Source organism: Eptatretus burgeri, chromosome 7 (assembly GCF_056783735.1).
Source record: "Eptatretus burgeri isolate ZD-2024b chromosome 7, Ebu_testis_v1, whole genome shotgun sequence".
NCBI classification, from domain to species: Eukaryota; Metazoa; Chordata; class Myxini; order Myxiniformes; family Myxinidae; genus Eptatretus; species Eptatretus burgeri.
Window position 1 is genome coordinate 111128891 of NC_140967.1, and position 21603 is coordinate 111150493.

General features: G+C 40.7%; 1 protein-coding gene across 4 annotated transcripts in view; it reads right to left on the minus strand.

Annotated features, from left to right (window-relative positions):
* Positions 1-21603, minus strand: part of RIOX1 (ribosomal oxygenase 1) — an 86274-nt gene that overhangs the window by 44651 nt on the left and 20020 nt on the right. For all 4 annotated transcript variants that reach the window (XR_015060534.1, XM_085890296.1, XM_085890297.1 and 1 more), the window contains 4 exons: positions 15754-15853; positions 10224-10337; positions 8087-8193; positions 6779-6886 (listed from right to left, as the gene is read on the minus strand). Coding sequence is in view for 3 of the 4 variants with exons in the window: in XM_085890296.1 (XP_085746422.1) it covers positions 6779-6886; positions 8087-8193; positions 10224-10337; positions 15754-15853 (429 nt within the window). In the remaining variant the exon portion in view is untranslated. The remainder of the gene's footprint in view (positions 1-6778; positions 6887-8086; positions 8194-10223; positions 10338-15753; positions 15854-21603) is intronic.

Genomic DNA, 21603 nt, shown 5'->3' on the forward strand with positions numbered 1-21603 from the left:
TTACCTTTTTACAATGTGAAACTTTGCAGTTTTACTTTTTTACAATGTGAAACTTTGCAGTTTTACTTTATTACAATGTGAAACTTTGCAGTTTTACTTTTTTACAATGTGAAACTTTGCAGTTTCACCTATTTACAATGTGAAACTTTGCAGTTTTGCTTTTTTACAATGTGAAACTTTGCAGTTTTGCTGTTTTACAATTTGAAACTTTGCAGTTTTACTCTTTTACAATGTGAAACTTTGCAGTTTCCCCCTTTTACAATGTGAAACTTTGCAGTTTTACTTTATTACAATGTGAAACTTTGCAGTTTTGCTCTTTTACAATGTGAAACTTTGCAGTTTTACTCTTTTACAATGTGAAAGTATGCAGTTTTACTTTTTTACAATATGAAACTTTGCAGTTTTACTTTTTTACAATGTGAAACTTTGCAGTTTTACTCTTTTACAATTGGAAACTTTGCAGTTTTACTTTTTTACAATGTGAAACTTTGCAGTTTTACTCTTTTACAATGTGAAACTATGCAGTTTTACTTTTTTACAATGTGAAACTTTGCAGTTTTACTCTTTTACAATGTGAAACTTTGCAGTTTTACTTTTTTTACAATGTGAAACTTTGCAGTTTTACTTTATTACAATGTGAAACTTTGCAGTTTTACTTTTTTACAATGTGAAACTTTGCAGTTTTACTTTTTTACAATGTGAAACTTTGCAGTTTTGCTGTTTTACAATTTGAAACTTTGCAGTTTTGCTGTTTTACAATTTGAAACTTTGCAGTTTTCCCCTTTTACAATGTGAAACTTTGCAGTTTTACTTTTTTACAATGTGAAACTTTGCAGTTTTACATTTTTACAATGTGAAACTTTGCAGTTTTACCTATTTACAATGTGAAACTTTGCAGTTTTACTTTTTTACAATGTGAAACTTTGCAGTTTTACTTTTTTACAATGTGAAACTTTGCAGTTTTACTTTATTACAATGTGAAACTTTGCAGTTTTACTTTATTACAATGTGAAACTTTGCAGTTTTACTTTTTTACAATGTGAAACTTTGCAGTTTTACTTTTTTTGCAATGAGAAACTTTGAAGTTTTACTTTTTTTTACAATGTGAAACTTTGCAGTTTTACTTTTTTACAATGTGAAACTTTGGAGTTTTACATTTTTGCAATGAGAAACTTTGCAGTTTTACTTTTTTTACAATGAGAAACTTTGCAGTTTTACTTTTTTTACAATGAGAAACTTTGCAGTTTTACTTTTTTACAATGTGAAACTTTGCAGTTTTACTTTTCTGCAATGTGAAACTTTGCAGTTTTCCTTTTTACAATGTGAAACTTTGCAGTTTTACTTTTTTGCAATTTGAAACTTTGCAGTTTTGCTCTTTTGCAATGTGAAACTTTGCAGTTTTACTTTTTTTACAATGTGAAACTTTGCAGTTTTACTTTTTTCCAATGTGAAACTTTGCAGTTTTACTTTTTTACAGTGTGAAACTTTGCAGTTTTACTTTTTTACAATGTGAAACTTTGCAGTTTTACTTTATTACAATGTGAAACTTTGCAGTTTTGCTCTTTTACAATGTGAAACTTTGCAGTTTTACTTTATTACAATGTGAAACTTTGCAGTTTTACTTTATTACAATGTGAAACTTTGCAGTTTTACTTTTTTACAATGTGAAACTTTGCAGTTTCACCTATTTACAATGTGAAACTTTGCAGTTTTTCCTTTTTACAATGTGAAACTTTGCAGTTTTACTTTTTTACAATGTGAAACTTTGCAGTTTTACTTTATTACAATGTGAAACTTTGCAGTTTTACTTTATTACAATGTGAAACTTTGCAGTTTTACTTTTTTACAATGTGAAACTTTGCAGTTTCACCTATTTACAATGTGAAACTTTGCAGTTTTTCCTTTTTACAATGTGAAACTTTGCAGTTTTACTTTATTACAATGTGAAACTTTGCAGTTTTACTTTTTTTACAGTGTGAAACTTTGCAGTTTTACTTTTTTACAATGTGAAACTTTGCAGTTTTACTTTTTTACAATGTGAAACTTTGCAGTTTTACTTTTTTACAATGTGAAACTTTGCAGTTTTACCTTTTTACAATGTGAAACTTTGCAGTTATACCTATTTGCAATGTGAAACTTTGCAGTTTTACTTTTTTACAATGTGAAACTTTGCAGTTTTACTTTTTTACAATGTGAAACTTTGCAGTTTTACTTTATTACAATGTGAAACTTTGCAGTTTTACTTTTTTACAGTGTGAAGCTTTGCAGTTTTACTTTTTTACAATGTGAAACTTTGCAGTTTTACTTTTTTACAATGTGAAACTTTGCAGTTTTACTCTTTTACAATGTGAAACTTTGCAGTTTTACTTTTTTACAATGTGAAACTTTGCAGTTTTACTTTTTTACAATGTGAAACTTTGCAGTTTTACTTTTTTACAATGTGAAACTTTGCAGTTTTTCCTTTTTACAATGTGAAACTTTGCAGTTTTACTTTTTTACAATGTGAAACTTTGCAGTTTTACTTTATTACAATGTGAAACTTTGCAGTTTTACTTTATTACAATGTGAAACTTTGCAGTTTTACTTTATTACAATGTGAAACTTTGCAGTTTTACTTTATTACAATGTTAAACTTTGCAGTATTACTTTTTTACAATGTGAAACTTTGCAGTTTTACTTTTTTACAATGTGAAACTTTGCAGTTTTACTTTTTACAATGTGAAACTTTGCAGTTTTACTTTTTACAATGTGAAACTTTGCAGTTTTACTTTTTACAATGTGAAACTTTGCAGTTTTACTTTATTACAATGTGAAACTTTGCAGTTTCACCTATTTACAATGTGAAACTTTGCAGTTTTACTTTTATGCAATGTGAAACTTTGCAGTTTTACTTTTTTACAATGTGAAACTTTGCAGTTTTACTTTTTTACAATGTGAAACTTTGCAGTTTTACTTTTTTACAATGTGAAACTTTGCAGTTTCACCTATTTACAATGTGAAACTTTGCAGTTTTGCTTTTTTACAATGTGAAACTTTGCAGTTTTGCTCTTTTACAATTTGAAACTTTGCAGTTTTACTCTTTTACAATGTGAAACTTTGCAGTTTTCCCCTTTTACAATGTGAAACTTTGCAGTTTTACTTTTTTACAATGTGAAACTTTGCAGTTTTACTTTATTACAATGTTAATCTTTGCAGTTTTACTTTATTACAATGTTAAACTTTGCAGTTTTACTTTTTTACAATGTGAAACTTTGCAGTTTTACTTTTTACCATGTGAAACTTTGCAGTTTTACTTTTTACAATGTGAAACTTTGCAGTTTTACTTTTTTACAACGAGAAACTTTGCAGTTTTACTTTTATACAACGTGAAACTTTGCAGTTTTACTTTTATACAACGTGAAACTTTGCAGTTTTACTTTTTTACAACGTGAAACTTTGCAGTTTTACTCTTTTGCAACGTGAAACTTTGCAGTTTTCCTTTTTTACAACGTGAAACTTTGCAGTTTTACTTTTTTACAATGTGAAACTTTGCAGTTTTACTTTTTTACAATGTGAAACTTTGCAGTTTTACTTTATTACAATGTTAAACTTTGCAGTTTTACTTTATTACAATGTTAAACTTTGCAGTTTTACTTTTTTACAATGTGAAACTTTGCAGTTTTACTTTTTACAATGTGAAACTTTGCAGTTTTACTTTTTTACAACGAGAAACTTTGCAGTTTTACTTTTATACAACGTGAAACTTTGCAGTTTTACTTTTATACAACGTGAAACTTTGCAGTTTTACTTTTTTACAACGTGAAACTTTGCAGTTCTACTCTTTTACAACGTGAAACTTTGCAGTTTTCCTTTTTTACAACGTGAAACTTTGCAGTTTTACTTTTTTACAATGTGAAACTTTGCAGTTTTACTTTTTTACAATGTGAAACTTTGCAGTTTTACTTTTTTACAATGTGAAACTTTGCAGTTTTACTTTTTTACAATGTGAATCTTTGCAGTTTTACTTTTTTACAATGTGAAACTTTGCAGTTTTACTTTTTTTGAAAGTCCTGTATTGTGAAGAGGACTTTGTGAGAGGTTTACCAGAGAAGGAGGGGTTTTTTGTCAGCATGTTGGAACAGTCCTTACCAGATAGAGCAGTCCTCACCAGATTTGTGCCAATGGATGAAAGAGAGATTCACCATTTTGATTCCAAAACAAAAGCTCAGAGTATGCAGTGAGAAATAGCAAGGAACTTGCATGCACGCATGTATGCATGCAATTTTTTTGAGAAAGCAGATTGGGTTAAGAAAAAGCAGAAAACAGAACAACTCGGTCAACCTCGTTATTTGGAACATGGAGGTACTACCATACAAACAAAACTACAACTTGAGTAATACAGTTGAAGTAGTATGGAATCTGGAAGAAAATACAAGAAGAAGACATGGCAAGCTGGTTTACCAGGACAATGCTTCAGTTCCAAAATTACTTCGCGTTGCCAAAGCGACAATTCACAAAGTCGAGTTCAAATTAGTCACTCACTTGACATGCTCATGAAACCCAGGTGCTTCGGAATTTGCACAATTCTACCACTTGCTGTGAAAGCTGAAAATAAGTTTGGGTTTGACCAATAGCGTTCTTCTTGGAAATAAGCGTGGTTACAACCTGCAAAGGGAAGTCGCATTTCCTGTAATCTGTACGCCTTGACCCAAGCCCCAGCCTGCTGATGCACCTGCAGAACTTCTATCCCTCCCTAGGTATGCAGCTTTAATACTTGGGAATTATTTTTTTTTTGCCAAGTTTATTGATCACCTCTGTTTGTCTGTCTGCCTGTCCACTCGCCTCCAGCCCAAACCGTTCAACCGATCGTGCTAAAATTTTCAGACATTAATGTCACCAACCCTGTGACGGTCCCACATTGAAGTTTCGTAAAATTCGGTTGACCAAAAAGGTCTACATAGGCCAATTTGAGCCATATTTTCTAAAATGCTCAAATTTCATCTGATTGACTTGAAATTTGGATTTGCACATCATGTCATTGAATTCAACCACCTATTACTGTTGAGATTATCTTTGGTCAAAATGTCAACATAGGCCATAAGATTAACCCAAGCTAGGCCAATTTTTTTAATAGTTTCTAAAATTGTCATTTTTCATCCGATTGACTTGAAATTTGAAGACCATTTGCAGATCATGTTGCTGAACTCAACCACCTATTAATTTTGAGGTAAACATGGACAGAAAGGTCAAAATAGGCCAAAAGGCCAATTTGGGTCAAATTTTCTAAATCCTCAACTTTCATCCGATTGAGTTGAAATTTGAAAATGATTTACACATCAGGTCAGTGAATTCAAACACCTATTATTTTTGTGGTCACCCTAAGTGAAAAGGTCAACAAAGACCAAAATGTCAGCATGGGCCAAATTTCTAAAATCAATTTTAATCCAATTAACTTGAAATTTGAAGAGCATTTGCATATCAGGTCACTGAATTCAACCACCTATTAATTTTGAGGTCAAAAGGTCAACACAGGCCTAATTTCTAGAATTGATAGATAGGGCCAAAAACTAAATACATTACAATATCTCAAAAAGTTGTGGACGAGTAATAACAAAACAAGGTGGATGAGTTGGATAGGTGACAAAAACAAGCGGATTGGATTTTGGTTCAGGACCAGCCCATCAGTGGGATACAAAACTTGAACTGTTCCACCTGGCAGAGGCATGCGCTCTACCGAGTGCCATTCTACCTTGTGCTGTTTTGCCAAATTGTCACTCAACGAGTGATTTTCCTTTTTTAAATTCTTTTTTCTTCGTTTTCTTCTATCACCTTCAACCTGAATATCGTACAAATCTGTCAAATCAAAACTCGAGAAATATCCAATGTGCACTCAGAATTGGCTGAGCAAACAGATGGGAATTTAGGTGAATGAATGAAACACTATTTCCACTTGTGATCTAATTGAAGGTGTTTTGGTAGGGTCAGGTCAGGACGTACCTTTTAAACTGAAATGTTTTTTTTGATCTAATCTAGTTCCTTCAAGTCATGTCCGACTTCTGGTGATGTTCACGATAACATTTCTCCAAACATCTCGATCCTGCACTATTTCCAGAAGCTTTAGCAGAGACAGATTAGTTGCATTCTTCACCTTATGCAATCAGCACATACACAGTCAGCTTCTTCTTATTCCTCTTCTTCCTTTGCTTCTTCCCTCAATCATACCTCGCATTGTTGATTTCTCCAAGATTTCGTTTTCTGCACACATGATGTGTCAAAAATATGACCGTTTCTGTTTTAGCAAAAGCAAGAAGCATCTTTGATCGAATACAAATCTGCAACTACAAAAGGTGAACTTCTTACATTCGCCAACAGGCAAAGGTGACAGTAAATAACGTCACGTGCAGATTATATGCCTAATGTAATGGAGTGGATTACACTTTGGATGATCCTCTTCATGCCGTCGCATTTACATTGGCTAGGGGGCACAATCCTGGACGGGTCTCCACTCAGATGGTTCACTATTTTTCCCCAATGCCGGTACTCATTTTGCCGACCTCAGAGGGATAAAAGGCTGAGCCAACCCACCTGGTATTATTTTAGTGTGGTGGGGGCTGGAACTCAGGACCTTAACATGTCAAGCCAACTACCTTAACCATTAAGCCACCACCAGACTGAATTACACTTCAAGGGCAACTTATTGACAAACAACGTTTATCTATACCTGTCCTTGCTTTTTATGTCAGACAATAAACTTCCTGATAAATCCTCAAAATCAAAAGTAGTATCATTATTCACTTACTGTTGATCATACACCCGCCAGAATTTCTTCCCTTCAATCTGCAACACGAAAGCTTCAATGTCATCATAGTGTGGTGCAAAGCCCTGAGTGCCTGCAGGTGTCACATACCTGAGTAAGACAAAGCACACACTCACTGGCACTGCAGCAGTTGTTTCTCCTTCATATCGAAAGAACACTGTTCCCATGAAACATGAAAACTACCTGGTCAATTCGTTTACAGTGCAGATGCTGCTGGCCAGACAGTAAGCACACTAAAATAGCAAGCAGTGCAACCTCATATCAACGAACTTACAAGACAACCAGATCACTTGCTCCAAGCAGTTCAGGCAAGAATTTGTAACTTGCTCATGGTGTTCGCGAAAGCTTGCCTACATTTTGTGAAGGACAACGGGATGTTCAACGTCTATCAACTAATGGTAGCAAGTAGGACAGACAATCTTAACGTCCACCTGACAGTTGGACAGCCAGTTGGCTCACACACTGATGTACCGCTGTAGGCCTACTTACAAAATATCAGGGTAATCATTTATAATTTGATTCCAGCTTTAACAGTTCATAGGCAAGTGTGCATACCTCTGGAGAGTCCAGGGTATCCTGCCTGCCCAGCGCTATCATGACACAGACAAGCAATGGCAGTAGAGCACAAGGCCGAAAATCAGTCAGAGCTTGAAAGATTTGACATTAATTGCCAGAAAATCTCACAAATTAAAAAAAAATAAACAATGAAAAAACAAAATCAACATCATATGCACAGAACATAACTTTCCAAGCATAAAATCTGTCACGAGAGCAGAAACCTGTCATGACAGCAGAAACCTGTCACGAGAAGAGAAACCCGTCATGAGAGCAGAAACCCGTCATGAGAGCAGAAACCAGTCACGAGAAGAGAAACCCGTCACGAGAAGAGAAACCCGTCACGAGAAGAGAAACCCGTCATGAGAGCAGAAACCCGTCATGAGAGCAGAAACCCGTCACGAGAAGAGAAACCCGTCATGAGAGCAGAAACCCGTCATGAGAGCAGAAACCCGTCACGAGAAGAGAAACCCGTCATGAGAGCAGAAACCCGTCACGAGAAGAGAAACCCGTCACGAGAAGAGAAACCCTTCACGAGAGCAGAAACCCGTCATGAGAGCAGAAACCCGTCATGAGAGCAGAAACCCGTCATGAGAGCAGAAACCCGTCATGAGAGCAGAAACCCGTCATGAGAGCAGAAACCCGTCATGAGAGCAGAAAGAGCAGTTGTTATCGTCTTGATACAGATGTGGCATGATTGTTTAAAATGACCGGCATGACGTTCGATGTGCTCACACATTGGCCCCCGCCATGCTGCCAAAGTGTTCTTGAAGGAGAGACAACAGCTTCCACAAAGTCGCAGAATAGCTCTGGGGGTTCAGCATGCGTAAGGAGCAGCCATTCTGTAAGCATAACACAAGTACGGTGCATGAGAAGTGCAGCACAAAGAGAATAATTTCATCAGAACGACTCAAAGGCACAAGGAAGTCTCACTCATGAGCCACAAATAAATTAACGCATTTTCCCCGTGTACAAGTTGATACTTTTTTCCCCAGAAGTCCTGGCCTAGACATATTCAGAATCGACTTCTCTGTGGTATATAAAACATCGAATTGTATAAATGAAAAAAAAATTGCAAAGTGTGATTAAAAAAAAAATTAAAAAATTGTACAATTGTTAATTTAATACAGGCTACAGAAATGATTGGCTGGAATGTTTGCCGATTGGGATTTTTATGCCAATTAATTGTTAATCCCCTCACTGATACACACAAAATTATCCAATCAATAGTGAGCATGCACTCACCAATTAGGTTTGATCAATCCCTTTCAATCCTCACCATATGTATCCATCCTTACTACGTCATCACAAAATGATAACAACCATGTGAAACCATTTACATTCAAAATGTATCTGAAAGGTTGTCCCTCAAAGTGATTCAAACTAGAAGGGCACTATTCAACGTCGGGACGTCGACAGATATGCCTCCGCTCACATTATTACATCATTATACATACTTGTACCAAGTTTGATTTAAATCCCTGAACCCAGATTTAAAATATTAAATAATTCTGGCTGCCAGACCATGTGTCCGATCAGGTTGAAATTAAAAAATATATATGTTCCCCTTGATGACGAGATCATAACTGACGTTTCACATCGCTTGATGAAGTGGTTCAAGAGAAATAATTTCAAGATTTTCGTTGAATCCAAAATGGCTGCCAGACCATGTGACCAATGATCTATTCATGAACACAATGGTATCCCCAAGGCTTGGGGAACATGCGTGTGAAGATTCTCTTTGATTTGTTCAGCCTTTCTGGAGAATGATTTTAAAGGGATATTCCTCAAAAAAAAAAAAAATTTTAATCAGTTGCCAAACCATGTGACTTATGATGTCACCGGTGGAGAACTTTTTGTTCCTCATGGGTAGGCAATCATACCTGCAACGTTTTGCCTCAATATGTTCAGCCATTTCAGAGAAGAAGATTTTTGTTAAAAAATAATGGCTGCTGAACCACGTCATTAATCCCCCCCCCCCAGCACCCCCACATACAATTTATCCCTAGATGACCCTTAATTTTCATACTGATTTGATAAAGCGTTCAATGTATGAAATTATGACATCACAACGAAGCCACCTATGACATAAAATCATAAAGCAGACGCAGTTCCCATGGGGAGAACTTCACATATGCCACGTTTCAATTTTCTCCTTGGTGCGGTTTCGAAGATACAGAGGACCAAAGTTTTTCATTTTTTCTAACATGTTCTTGTCCAGGCTGGAGTTCCTCAAGGTAGTGTTCTGGGCCCTGTTCTTTTTAATAATTATCATTAAAACATTCTGCACGAGTAGTCGTAACTGTGATGAAAATTTTGTGTCACTTGGATAAACGGTTACGGAGAAAACAGAAAATTAGTACGGATGGACATACATACGGACAGTAAACCTGAAAACATAATGCCTCTGGTGACTTCGTCAGCGATGGCATAATAATAATATGCACAAAACAGCTCATTAATATTGATCGAGGCAGTGGCGTTGTGTCAATCAGGGAGGAATTAACAGCTTGATTGTTCTGAATGACAGTTTTGGAAACTGTCATAGTTGATCCAGTTTCTTGTACTCCATGTCGACTCGTATGCCAAAATAAATAATATGGAATAATGAGCCACACGTGACTTGCAAGAAATGAACAAAATAAACAAATCTGGTTCGATAGCATTATGATAACAAACCAGATAGGATTAGATGAATGAATGATGAGGGAACAAACTTCAAATTAGTTTCTTGTTAACTTGAGCTTAGGTGACCATAACAGGACAAACACAAAGTTTGTCATTTTAATGGAAATGTAAATAAAATGAAACACAACAAACAGATTAAAATCACCTTAAAGACACCAATGGCTACCTGCGTACCGAGCATTACCTGGAAGAAGTCCCAAAGGACTGAAGGATAAGCCCGGCCTGATCCATTATGCGTTTCTCTTTTGTCTTCAGAAAAAGAGGTAACATCGATGTTCATACCATACTGGATATCCTCCTGGTATGGGCCACAGGTGAGAGAACGCAAGATTTTGATGACTGACTAACAGCAATTTATTGTGCGTTTGGTTAAGAAATTAAAAGAAGAAAACCAAAGGTTTATGGGGATGATCATTTCACAATTTAACAGCACACCAAACACCGCTGGAACACCTAACGTATCACTCAATATAAGAATAAAACAAGTCTCCAGAACAGCACTGAACTCTTCAAGGTTGCGGCATCAAACGATTAGCCGTGTCCCTTAAAGAGTTTGATTGAGATTTTCCATTCAAACCAAACATTCAAACAATAAATATGTGCCATGCTTCCAAAATCAGATAAAACCAGGTGACAATCATACTGGATTCTTCGTTTGTTTTTTTGTGGAGTTTTTTTTTTGGAAAACAGAACTCAACTGAAAATATTCCAGTGTGCCATGGAATATATTTGTACAAATACAACCACTAAATGCTTGGGCAGATTCTCCCCCCCCCCCACACAAAACTCCAATCATTTTCCTGAGATAGCACTTGTCCAGGAAAAGGAGGAAGGTGTAGTTATTTTAGTTATTTATACACAATAGGTAGTGAGGCTCGTGGAAGAGCTGAAGACGACATGTAGGGTAGAAGGCCGACAAGGGAAGACCAGAGCAACAGGGCCAGGCTTAATTGTAGAGCTGAGCTGTTCAGGGAGTTGAGGCGTAAAACTGTACATGCGCAGAGGGTGGACAAGGAGGCCAATATGCGAGGAATCTGAGGGGGTAGAGCATCACCTGTGGTCAAGCGATTCTCATCCAGCTTACAGGGGAATTCACACATTGCGTTCCTTCAAGCCCGACCCTTGGTGTAATGCAGTTTGAGGAGAAGGTAGTAGGCTCTTGACAGAGGGATCCGAAGTGAAGGCTCGCTGGGTTGGTTACTTTGAGTGGCTGTACAAGGCTGACCTACCAGCTGTTGAGTTGGATGTCAGGGATGTTACTATCCCTAATACTAACCCTCCAATCAACTGTGATCCACCTCCGTTTGTGGAAACACAGGCTCTGGTTAACCGGATAAAATGGGGGTAAAGCTCCAGGGATCTGTGACATCCAAGCTGAACTTTGCAAGGCTGGTGGAAATGCTGTACTCATGTCGTTGCATGCAAGTGTATGCTCTGCCTCGAACATAGGCCTCATCCCAACTAACCGGAAGAGGGGCCTTTTTGTCCCTCTCTGGAAAGGGAAGGGTGATCGCCAAGACTGCAATAACTACCAAGGGGTGACGCTACTCTCAGTGCCGGGCAAGGCCTTTGCTTGGATAATTATTGATAGGGTTCGCCACCATCTGCTTGAGCACCAGCATCCACAGCAGTCAGGCTTTACACCAAAGAGGTCAATGATTGACCGTATACTTACTCTTCGGGTCCGTACTGAAAGCAGACCAGAGTTTTGGCAGGGTCTGCTTGCAGCCTATATTGATCTCTGCAAAGCGTTTGATTCAGTGAATTGCAATTCCCTCTGGAGGATTCTTGGTCTTCGTGGGGAGCCATAAAAACTGATCAATCTGATGTCTGAACTAAACTCTGGTACTGAGAGTGCTGTGAGATGTCGTGATACCATCTCTGACTTATTTCCAGTTGTTGTTGGAGTTCATAAAGGGTGTGTACTGGCCCCCATACTTTTCAGCACTTGTAAGGACTGGATTCTGGGGAGGATTTTGGAAAAATCAAGCTGCGGTTCATCATTTGGGAATGTCAAGATCTCTGACCTTGATTTCGCAGATGATGCAGTCATCTTTGCGGAGACTCTGGATATCCTTTTGGGGGCCCTCGAGGTGCTGAATGAGGAGTTGGAGAAGCTGGGATTACGGGTTTCCTGGGTCAAAGCTAAGATCCAGGCTTTCAATGACATCTTGGATGTTGCTACCTTGTCTGAACCAGTTTGCGGTGAGGATGTTGAGGTCACGGAGAGATTCACTTACCTTGGCAGTGATATTCATGTCTCTGCTGGCTGTGAGGCAGAGGTCAACAGACGTCTGGGTCGGGCCTGGGGAGTGATGGATTCACTGGAACATGGGGGTATGGTGCTGTCGGCATCTGTGCAGGATGAAAGTCCGAGTTTTCAGGTGCGTGGTGCTTCCGAGTCTTGCTCTACGGATGTGAGACTTGGACTCTGACCAGGGATCTGAAATGGGGACTTCATTCATTCAGTACCAGGTCTCTTTGGAGAATTCTTGGCTATTGCTGGTCAGACTATGTCCAACGAGCGGTTGCTAAGAAACTTTCCGGCAGGCATCTGCCTGGGGATTGGTCAGATGAACGCCCCTGAAGTACTGGCGGAAAGTGGATGCAGCGAAGCGCTGCCCCGGTACATACTCCCATACCTGACCTGGCCTCATCTATATACCTACGAATCGCTGTGTACTACATCGCTTTTGTGAATGCCATCGTTTTCAAATTAGGAGCTTGGAGTGATTTCATGCATTACATGATGCAGATTTTCAATTATCTGCTCTCACAAACAAATTCAACTCTATATTAGAAATTTAATTTGAGTTTTGAGGATCAGATCATGTGGACTCAAGATGTTGAAACCTGGAGTGAAATCTAAAAATGTTAAGAAATTGGCAATGTTTAGGGTTTTTTTGCCATTACCAATCAGCTTGCTATCACTTGCCATGCCAGCTCTTCCATATCAACCATTTTATTGGAGAGCTTGACTAAGTGCTTAAGCCACTTGCCGAGTGCCCGACAGGCCAATGAGGGTTCAGTTCATGTCCTGCTCGGGACGTATAGTCAGCAATTGCAACAAGGTAGAGGTGCATGTGAGTATATTGGTTATTTTATATGAATCTGGTATGCTTTAAGGGGCTGTCACACCTTGACGTTTTAGCCAGCGTATGGCAAGGTCTCAAAATGTATGTAAAACGCTGGCGTACGCTGAACTATTGATGTTTTTTTTTTTAAAGTTTTTGGCGTATAATAATACATATTAGTAACGTACACAGAACGTTTCAATCACATATAGATAACTTATACCAACAAATGCTGAGCGTGTTGTCGGCGTTCACAACCTATACCCAACGATAGTCTAACTTATGCATAGTGCGGCAGTGTATCGCCGACGATCACGTGTCGAAGGCTATTCAGAGGTGCGGCTCGACGATTCAAATCATAACCGCACTAGACATCGAAGTGTGAAGCCGCTGTCACACCTTGACGTTTTAGCCAGCGTATGCAGACGTATGAAAAATTTGCCGAACCAAGCTGGCACACGTCGAATACGTTATGGCTAAGTTTTGTATACGTTAATAGCACGCTGGCATACGTCGTAGTTTTTTGGCATACGTCGTCATACGCCGAGTACGTCGAGAAATTTTCAGCATGTTGAAAATTTCTCGACGTATGACACACGTTGTGCATACGTTGGCATAAGTTGTAGGCACGCTACGCGATCATTGACACACGTTACTTGTACGTTACTCATAAGTCGAAACACATCGAGGTAATGGTTAACGTCAGTGTTCCAGACTCCCTGTTTTTTTTTTAATTTGTTTTTTTCTTCGGTATGACGGTGATGTTGACACTTCGATTTCTAGTGCGGTTATGATTTAAATTGTTGAGCGGCAGCCTATTAATTACATTATATTATAACCGCACTAGAAATCGAAGTGTCAACATCACCGTCATACCGAAAAAAAAAAACCAAAAAAAAACCAAAAAAAAACCAGGGAGTCTGGAACATTGACGCTAACCATTACCTCAATGTGTTTCGACTTATGAGTAACGTACAAGTAACGTTTGTCGACGCGTGTCAACGGTCACGTAATGTGCCTACAACACGTTACTCATAGGTTAGAAATAAGTTTTGGGTACGCTAAACATTACCTCGACGTGTTTTGACTTGTGAGTAACTTACAAGTAACGTGTGTCCACTTGTGTCAACGATCGCGTAATGTGCCTACAACTTATGGCCAGCATTATGCGGAACGTATGAGTCATACGCTGGCATACGTCAAAAAATTTCAAGCATGGAAAATTTGTCTAACACCTTGGCGTACAAAGACGTATGCCAGAGTACTACGAAAGAAAAGCCAGCGTACTACGACGTATGCCAGCGTGCTCTTAACGTATACAAACTTACCCATAACGTATTCGACGTGTGCCAGCATTTTAGCCAAATTTTGCATACGTCAGGCATACGCTGGCTAAATCGTTAAGGTGTGACAGGGCCTTTACAAAGGTTTTGGTTTCAAAGGAAAATCCATTTGATAACACCCAATTTCTGAGCCATTTGCCATATTAACATGTTTTCTAAATTACAAAGCCAAATTTTTTTCCACCTGTCACATGACAATTAGCAGCACATCTCTTTGAAATGTCTATATCAATGCAATGTTGTTTTTATAATTTGTTCATTGAAATTCCCCCAAAACAAGGGTGAATGTGACTCAAGGGTTTTTGGTTGTGTACAACGTACATACTGTCATCAGTAATCACCCCGACTCCAATCAGCCGATTACCGAAAAATTGCCGATATTGGTCAAGCACTAATATATATCGTGTGTGCGTGTGCGTGCGTTTCATAAAGCACAACATTTTCTCTGCGAAATATATCTCTCTATCTCTCTATCTCTCTATCTCTCTATCTCTCTATCTCTCTATCTCTCTATCTCTCTATCTCTCTATCTCTATCTCTATCTCTATCTCTCTCTCTCACACACACCCCCTAATACAGTGCAGCACCCTGTTCCACACCTACCTTTCTCCCCTCCTCCCTCACCCTCTCTTGCCCTCTCTCTCTGTCTGTCCCTGGAGCATCCAGACGGTGGTTATCTCGGCATGTATCTGGACGGTGGTTATCTCGGCATGTATCTGGACGGTGGTTATCTCGGCATGTATCTGGATGGTGGTTATGTCCGGGTGGTGTTTGTCTCCGAACATGTCCAGGCGTTGTTTATGTCTGGACAGCTTGGCTGAGGAAGCATTGAGTGATGTTTATGTTCGGACGTGTCCGGTTGGGAGTTAGTCTCAGGACATGTCCAGGTGGTGTTTGTCTCCAGGCGGTATTTATAGTGTGACCGATAGAAAATGGATTTCAGACATTATTTTGTTTCCATCTTCACTGCTGTTCTATGCAGAATCATTTTGACAAGTTCAGGGTCAATCGGACTTAACGCTCCACCACACGTCTGCCTTCCTTTCCTCTCACCCATGCTCACTCTCTAACCCTCTTCTCTATTTCCCCTGCAACCTCCTCAATCTTCCCCCCTACTGTGATTCCCGTCAGCGAAGCGACGGGTGGTACTTGCTAGGAGAGAATAAAGAATGCTGAGAATATATACCAACATCACAATGAAGATTTCAGACAAATCTCACAAACTTCAGGCAGAAAAGCAAAGAAAGGCAAAGAAAACGTAGTTGATAAGACCGGCATTAGAGGGATTAAAGCTTGCCTCATGCAGGATACGATCAAACTCCTCCATCGAAAAAAGGCCTCTGTAGTAGTCCGGGTTATGACGACGCAACAGCAGGGGCTTCTTTTCCCACAGATTGCTGTGTTAATAATAAAAAAAATTAAAAAATACAATAAAATACAATAATAAACATAAACTTCCATATAGGATGGATCAAAAGGTTGCGTTCACATTGAACAGCTGGAGTTAAAAAAGAAACTCAAATTTCCAGCTATTATTGAATTTTTTATGTTACACAAACACAAGGAGGCCATTCGTTAAAACATAAACTTTACAAGTTATGTAGAAATTGTTCAAGTTTAATTTACTGGCAAAGGACTCATCCTCATGAATGGGTTAATTCCCCCACTTTTATGATGTTTATGGCATTCTTTATTATAAATTGGGCTCATCAGACCAGCTTCCAACAGCTGGTGCTATCCCACACACATTTACAGAGAGAGAATTGGGGTCCACACCCACCCTAAACCCATGACATATAATAACCACCCCCACTGTGAACCCGTGACTTGTAATAACCACCCCCACCTTGAACCCATGACGTGTAATAAGCACCCCCACTGTGAACCCGTGACTTGTAATAACCACCCCCACCCTGAACCCATGACGTGTAATAACAACCCCCACTGTGAATCATGACTTGTAATAACCAGCCCCACCCTAAAACCGTGACTTATAATAACCACCCCCACTGTGAACCCGTGACGTGTAATAACCATCCCCACCCTGAACCCGTAACTTGTAATAATCTCTCCTACCCTGAACCCCATAATTTGTAATAACCTCCCCCACCCTGAAACCGTAATTTCTAATAACCTCCCCCACCCTGAACCCGTGACTTGTAATAACATCTCCCACCCTGAACTCGTGACTTGTAATAACATCTTCCACCCTGAACCCGTAACTTGCAATAATCTCTCCCACCCTGAACCCATAGTTTGTAATAACCTCCCCCATCCTGAACTCTTGACTTGTAATAACCTCCCCCACCCTAAACCTGTGACTTGTAATAACCTCCCCCACCCTCAACCCATAATTTGTAATCTCGTCCCCCATCCTGAACCTGTAATTTGTAATAACCTCCCCCACCCTGAACCCGTGACTTGTAATAACATCTCCCACCCTGAACCCTTGACTTGTAATAACCTCCCTCACCCTGAACCCGTGACTTGTAATAACCTCCCCCACCCTGAACCCATGACTTGTAATAACCTCCCCCCACCCTGAACCCTTGACTTGTAATAACCTCCCCCACCCTGATTTAAATCGTTGAGTGGCAGCCTATTAATTATATTACATTATAACCGCATGATAAATCGAAGTGTCAACATTACCCGTCATCCAGAAGAAAAAAAAACAAACAAAAAAAAAAACCAGGGAGTCTGGAACACTGACGCTAACCATTACCTTGATGTGTTTCGACTTATGAGTAACTTACAAGTAACTTTTGTCGAAGTGTGCCAACGATCGCATATCGTGCATACAACTTATTCCCATTGCATGCGGAACGTGTGTGTCATACGGCAAGTACGTCGTAAAATTTTTAACACGTTTAAAAGTACAACAAGTACTCTCGTCCTGGGGCTGATTCCAAAATTTTGAGTTTTGCTGCACCCCCCCCTCTGCCAACATAGGTTTGATGGTTTTTTCCTGTTATATCGTCTATTGAAATCTGATTTCAAAACATTACCCCTTTCAAAAAGTGTCCAAATAACCCATTGCAAGCCATTTCATATAATGATACGTTTTGGCAAAACCTGACATTTTTTGCAGTATTGAGTATTGTAGCATTCGTATAGGACAATATTGTTGACTTCAGGAAGCATTTTGTATTGTGCTGAGGCATTGTAACTTTACTAAACCTGCATGGACGTTTATCGAAACCCTGAAAAACATGTTTATTACTGAATAATACACATATTAACCCTATTTTACACGGGGGGGGGCAGGGGGGGCATATTTGTTTTCTGCCTATACCGTCGCGACGGTTAGAGGTATGACTTTGAAACTTGGTGACGTTTATCCTATGTCATTTCTAAAAATGTGTACCAAATTTAGGAGCAATTTGTCTAAGGGGGGGGGGGGTTCTTACTCTAAAACTTACCTACTAAAAACACGGAATTTCGCCAAAATTAATTATTCTTGACGTCAGAATTAGCTCATTGTTGAGTCAAAAATTAAAATGTTCATTTTTATAAAATAAGCATGTGGCAGTAGCAACTGGCCAAGTTTCAGGTTTCTAGCACGTTCCCATGTCATTTCAGACCCCGTGTAAAATAAGGTTAAAAGACATAGACTAAGCAAAATCTTACTTACTTGATAAGAAAAACTGGATTCATATGAATTGTTCAATGTCCTATTCGTCATCTGTCTCATCGTCGGATTCCAGGGGATCAACGATAGTTTCTTTGGAATTCCCGCACTGGTCAGGCTTGCATCTGCATGCTCTGGTGCAACTTAGTTGATTCTGTCTCCAGGAGCACCTCCGGTCAGCACAACGCAGACACCGGCAGCTAACACATTCCATGACAGACGTCGGGGCAGGAGAAACATCTAACCATTTGATGGTGATCTCGTTCCCGGCTACATCCCAGCCATGACCATGTGGAGTAGGTACATGTGGGCAGTTCTCGAGACATCTCCAAATGGCAGCCTGGTAATTGGCACTACGTAGATGGAACTCGGCTGCATTTTGACAGGGCGGAAGTCTGCATGGGTCTGCGGTATGCGTGCCAAACATCTCATGCCTCAGATCGTTGACTCTACTGTGCTGCTTCTTCCCATACAGGGCGCAGATGGCCTCTTCTCCTCTGGCGAGTTCTGCTACTGACAGACTGAAGGACTGCCCAATGCTGTTCATAGTGGCTCTAAATTCATTTTCGATCTTTAGAAGTTTGAGTCCTGACAGCTTTCCGCACCCAGTGAAGGCACTGGTCGAGTCACAGCCACTGAAGGCATGGTAACCTGGGAGAGCAGAGCAGATATCGCATCCCAGGGTATGTTCCATAGCTGTAAGATCAAGGTAGCGGTCTGCTGTTGTGTGCCGGTGCGAAAGATGAGCTGCGAGCTAATACGATGGCAGACTGAAAGGGCAATGACTGCAACATCACTGTCTGGGGACTTGATGATCACAGCAGAAGCACCGTGATCAGCTGCATGGGCTGCGTGAAGCAAAAGCCTGGTGTCTGCCTCTTCGTGTGTGCATCTCAGTTCAGCCACTTCTGCCTTCAGGACTTCTGTTAGTTGGTCATTGGCCTTCAACCTGAAGCACCTCTCTCCAACTGTCACGAACAGTGCTTGTTGGCCCAGCTGCGCAGCATACTCTGGCTTGGACCACTCATTCAGGAGGAATTCTGTCAGGGCACATTTGAAGGATCCACTCATCAGAGACTTGTTCAGCTGCTGGTCAATCTTCTGTGTTCCTGTGCGGATCTTGGTTTCGAGGCTCTCCATACCAGCATCGCTTCTCAGGTTGCGCTCTGCGATCTTAATGGATATATCAGGGTATGTGTCAACTACCCAGTCTTTGCGTTGGATACCCAGCTGGATAACCAGATGTGATGGTGTTGAAGAGTGAAGAGGCCAGTTGTGAGTATGTCATGTTTGGTGACGTTTTTGCTGAATGGATGATGGCCATTGCGTCAAGCACCCACGTAGCATCCAGGGGGATACTTGTCAGCGGTTGCACATTGTCTTCTAGTGCTCTGAGCAATTTAGCCTTGACTGTCTTCACTGTACTTCCATCTGGCGTGGTGATTGAGAGTGGGAGCGGTCCAAGTGGGCAACTCAGAAGCTTCTCCATAGATAGTTCACGGCTTTGTCCAATCACAAGGAGACGGCCAAACATGTCTCTTGTTGACTTCAGGACGCTGGCGTGCGATGTGTCATGCCCCAGTCTCTTCTTCTTCATGGATGCGAACGTCTTCAGCTGCAGTTGTGGTAGAGTAGCGTAGAAGTCTTTGGTTCCATCTTTCCCTAATCTGTCTGCTGCAAATGTCCTCAGTGATCCTACGCCTCTTTGACGAGCATCCAAAAGGTCTCGCTTTACATCTTCTGTTGCCACGTGTCCAGAAGCCAAATGGCACAGCTGCTCGTCAGATTGGAAAGGGTTTCTCCAGTTCTCAATACATGCCGTGATACTCTGCACCGAATGCAATTCACACTGAATAAGCACCAGACACTATTTGCAACAGTCAACATCAAGAAATACACTAGAATGCGAATTTCTATAATAGTTTATGATGTTAGTGACAAAACATCGTATTTTGTCATAATTTTAACAAAATTTTGATAATTTTCGCACAATTTTTTTTACCATTTTCACATTTTTTTTATCATTTTCACACAATCTTTACATTATTTTCGCACAATTTCTAGCGAAAATATTGTTGTGGTTACCAGATTCGCAAACCACCATTCAGGTCCCTTAGGTGAGGTATCTCGGTAAGTGCATGTGTAGTTAGGCCCAAACCCGTTGTCTAGTGGGAATACATGTCATTTATACGTGCTGCGACTCTTCAGGATAGCCGTTTTTCTTTTACTATCTTTATTTTGGACCAACCGCCAGGATTACCATCACAATTACAACCACAACCACCGCTTCACCACAACCGCCACGACCTTCCCGTCACACCTCGCCACCGTAGCATCGCCACCGTTCTTGCCCCGCTGTGGGTACCGGTGTTGGACTCATGCAGAACGCGCGTCGAACAGCGTGTACAAAATCACGGATTTTGTGCTTCAAAAACGGATCAAAAACGACACACGCCCACTTTTTGCCGTCCAATCGGTGAGCGAGGGGCGATTTGGCCCCGCCTCCAGAACGATCGATATATGCAAATTTGTGGATCAAAAAGCCTTCACGCCCACTTTTTCTCGGGCCAATGGGGAGCGAGGTGAAAGGTCAAAGGGAGGGGGTCAAAGGCGAAGTAACGGGGGGATAAAAGGAGAACGAAGAGTCAGAAGAGAGTCGCGAACGCGAACGAGAACGAGAACGAGAAGGAGTCGAGAACGAGAAGGAGTCGGAACGGAGGGGACGAGTGTGGAAGACTGGAGCCCGAAGCCTGCAGTGGCTGGAGAAGCTGAAGAGAGTCGGACGAGGGGGTGCTCGCGTCGGTGCCAGGAGCTGCACGCCCGAGGGAGGCCGGCAGCGCGACCTGGCCGAGGTGGAGACGCACACCAGGGATAATAAAGATCCTCTATACCCCGAGCATCAGCAACCCCCTCCTGTTTCCCCCCGCGCTGAGATAGTGCGACCAAGGGGGCCCCGTTCCCACCCCCAGCCAGGCACTGTCCACGAGGCCCGCGGGTTGCGGGGCCATCGCCGCTCCGCGTCTCATCACCAGACGGGTAGGCCCGACCCGGTCTCGGCCTCAGGCCTGCCTCATTCTTGGGGATGTTCTTTTCCTTGGTTTTGGGTATGTGTTGTCGGCGCCGTCTGTGAAGTAGAATTGTATAAGTGTTGCCGTGTGCTCGGTAGTCGGTATTAGCTCTGCACTGTGTTTTCACTTTTATGTTTGCTTTTTGTGTAAATGGAATTGTGTTTTCTTTTTTTTGTGTGTGCATTTGGTGGAATTGTATTTGTGTGCTTCCCGTGTGCCGCGAATAAATGTGCTTTATTGTTGAACTGTTCTCCCGCTTCGCTTCGTCTTTTCCTCCATTGAATCCCCATCTTGCTTCACGTAAAGGGTTGGTAGTGGGCTGAATACGCCCGATAATTAATCGAACCGTCGAGGTCGACGATAACACCGCTCGGTTATTCTGATAGTACGGAACGGGTCGCTTAAGTGGCCCGTGTCCGAAGTCGACCTGCGGCGAGGTGCGATCGCC